General features: G+C 30.1%; 1 protein-coding gene across 4 annotated transcripts in view; it reads right to left on the reverse strand.

Annotated features, from left to right (window-relative positions):
* LRBA (LPS responsive beige-like anchor protein) overlaps positions 1 to 2,322 on the reverse strand; it is a 736,826-nt gene that overhangs the window by 642,131 nt on the left and 92,373 nt on the right. For all 4 annotated transcript variants that reach the window (XM_023513466.1, XM_023513464.1, XM_023513465.1 and 1 more), the window contains 2 exons: positions 1,959 to 2,078; positions 37 to 183 (listed from right to left, as the gene is read on the reverse strand). In XM_023513466.1, coding sequence (XP_023369234.1) covers positions 37 to 183; positions 1,959 to 2,078 — 267 coding nt within the window. The remainder of the gene's footprint in view (positions 1 to 36; positions 184 to 1,958; positions 2,079 to 2,322) is intronic.

The following is a 2,322-nucleotide window of genomic DNA, read 5'->3' on the forward strand; positions in this document are numbered from 1 at the left end:
TAACATTGGTGAGGCAGTGAATAGTAAATAAAGTACCTTGTATCCCAGGCCCAACTGATAAATAGCAAAGATCTGAGCTGCATTAAGAGCTTCACTGAAAAGATAAATTGCAGTCATCTGACCACAGAAGACTCTATTAGCATCTGCTGTCTCTGATGATCCCAGGAAACATTTGTCAAAAGTCTGTGAAATAAAATAGAAGATTTTCTTATGGGAAAAATATTTTATACTCCAGAAATAATAAAAATAGGTATAAATACTTTCCCTATCCTAAACTATATCTGAATAGATTAAAATAATTCATTTGACATTCTACTTCATTCATTCCTCTATTGCATAGAGATCAGAAAATGTATTACAGAAACATGAGTTTTTCAGATTACAGTAAACAAAACTTGATGACAAAATGGATGTACAAAAGTCAGAAACCATTATGGCTCTGAAGTTTCATAGTTGGACAATCAAAAATTCAGACAGAAAAGCAAGCTTTGGAGCAAGGAGAAAAACATGACTTAAGTTTGAGGCATAGTGGATTAGCCTTTTCTATGCAGTAATTACAGATGGAGTTTATACAGATGAAGAAACAGTTGTCAATAGGATTCTGTAAGTTTGGTGAGGAGATAAAGCTGAAATGGTAAACATTCATAAATATCATCATGTAGCAATGTAGTGGGTTACAGTAGACACAAAGTTATAGTAGACACAAATCTCTCAAAAAGATTATGTAAACCCAGAAAGCCAGCATAGGCTGTAAAAACCACATTTAAAAATCCCACACATATAGTGCAAAAGGAACAAAAGAAAAGTCTTCATCTCTCTTCAAGAGTATCATTTTATATCATAACACCATTAGAAAGAATGGTGGGAAATGTGTATGTAATGGCATTAGGGAATATAGAAAAATTGTAAACACTTGACCTAGGTCAAATCTCTGTTTCCCCAGTGATTGAACATGGCAGATGACTTATATATCTGTGTGCTTCACTTTCTGAGATTACAATAGTGCTTATCCTGGAAATAAACTTATTTATTACAATGGCTAATGGACAAATATGCACTTAGTAAATGTTAATGTAAGAAAAATCAAGTTATAAAACAATACACATACCTGAGCTCTTTTTTGTAATAAAAAAACAACTACCACTTATTGAGAACTCATTCTATACAAGGTACTCTACTAATAGATTTCTGAACATTATCTCATTTAATCACAATAATCTTTTGGGGTATGTATTATTTGAGATATCTTCAGGTAGAAAAAAAACTAAAGCCTAATGGATTAAATAAAGTCACACAGTCAATAAATGACAGAGGCTGAGATTCAAACCTATGTCTGTGTAATACAACACCCTCAAGGTTAGCAATAAAGCAACATGTGTATACATATAACAGACAGTACAAAAACAATTTAATAGTGGATGCTTAGTATAGCTTGTGTTCATTTTCTGGATGTTTATTTTTCAAGTTTTCTATAAAAAATAATGTAATTAGAAGAAAATTAAGAACATTTTTAATTTCATTCTAACTGATGGATCACTTTCGAAAGCCTAAAAACATTATAACATAATAGCTATCTAGCATATATCTACTAGAATTATATATAAAATATACTATGTATAAGCATGCATAATCTCATTCAAAAAATAATTAGAATCCTGTAGTAGAGCTCACATTTATTTTGATACGTAGGTCAATAACCCAAATACTGTCAAGATATAGTCACTTTTATCTATAAATCCTATCTTTACTCAGAATAATTTTATAACAAGGACAAATATATTCTGTGACACATTAACAAGTAGTATTCTATAACTAAACTAACATGCTACCCAAATTATGATAACAAAGTCCACCATTATATTTCCAAAGTATATATTCAAGTTCTAAAACTTTTTCTTCTTTAAAAAGTTCATGCTTTAAAAATAATTTTTTCATTGCAACATTTTAAAACTGCTTACATCATTGGTATTGACAAACCATGTTATCTCTCCATAGGAAGCAAGTTCACCATTCACATAACATCGAAGTTCACTGTTCTTCCATCGGTTATAAATGTGCACTATAGTTACCATATACCACTAAAGAAGCAAAAAACAGTAAAAATAATAACAATAAAGATAATAATTCTCCCAATAATATAACCATATTGACATAAGTAAAAACTAAACAAGCTATGACTATGCCTAAAAATAATGCAAGAATATCTTTACTAAATTTAGTATTTAACTTCTGAAACAGTATCTATTCATGGGAGCTCTCATTTGATGAGAACCTAATTGCTAAATTATTTTTCCACCTCTGTATTGTGAAAATTTTCCAATA

Source organism: Otolemur garnettii, unplaced genomic scaffold, assembly GCF_000181295.1.
Source record: "Otolemur garnettii isolate 467f Iridium unplaced genomic scaffold, OtoGar3 scaffold00041, whole genome shotgun sequence".
Classification (NCBI taxonomy): Eukaryota; Metazoa; Chordata; class Mammalia; order Primates; family Galagidae; genus Otolemur; species Otolemur garnettii.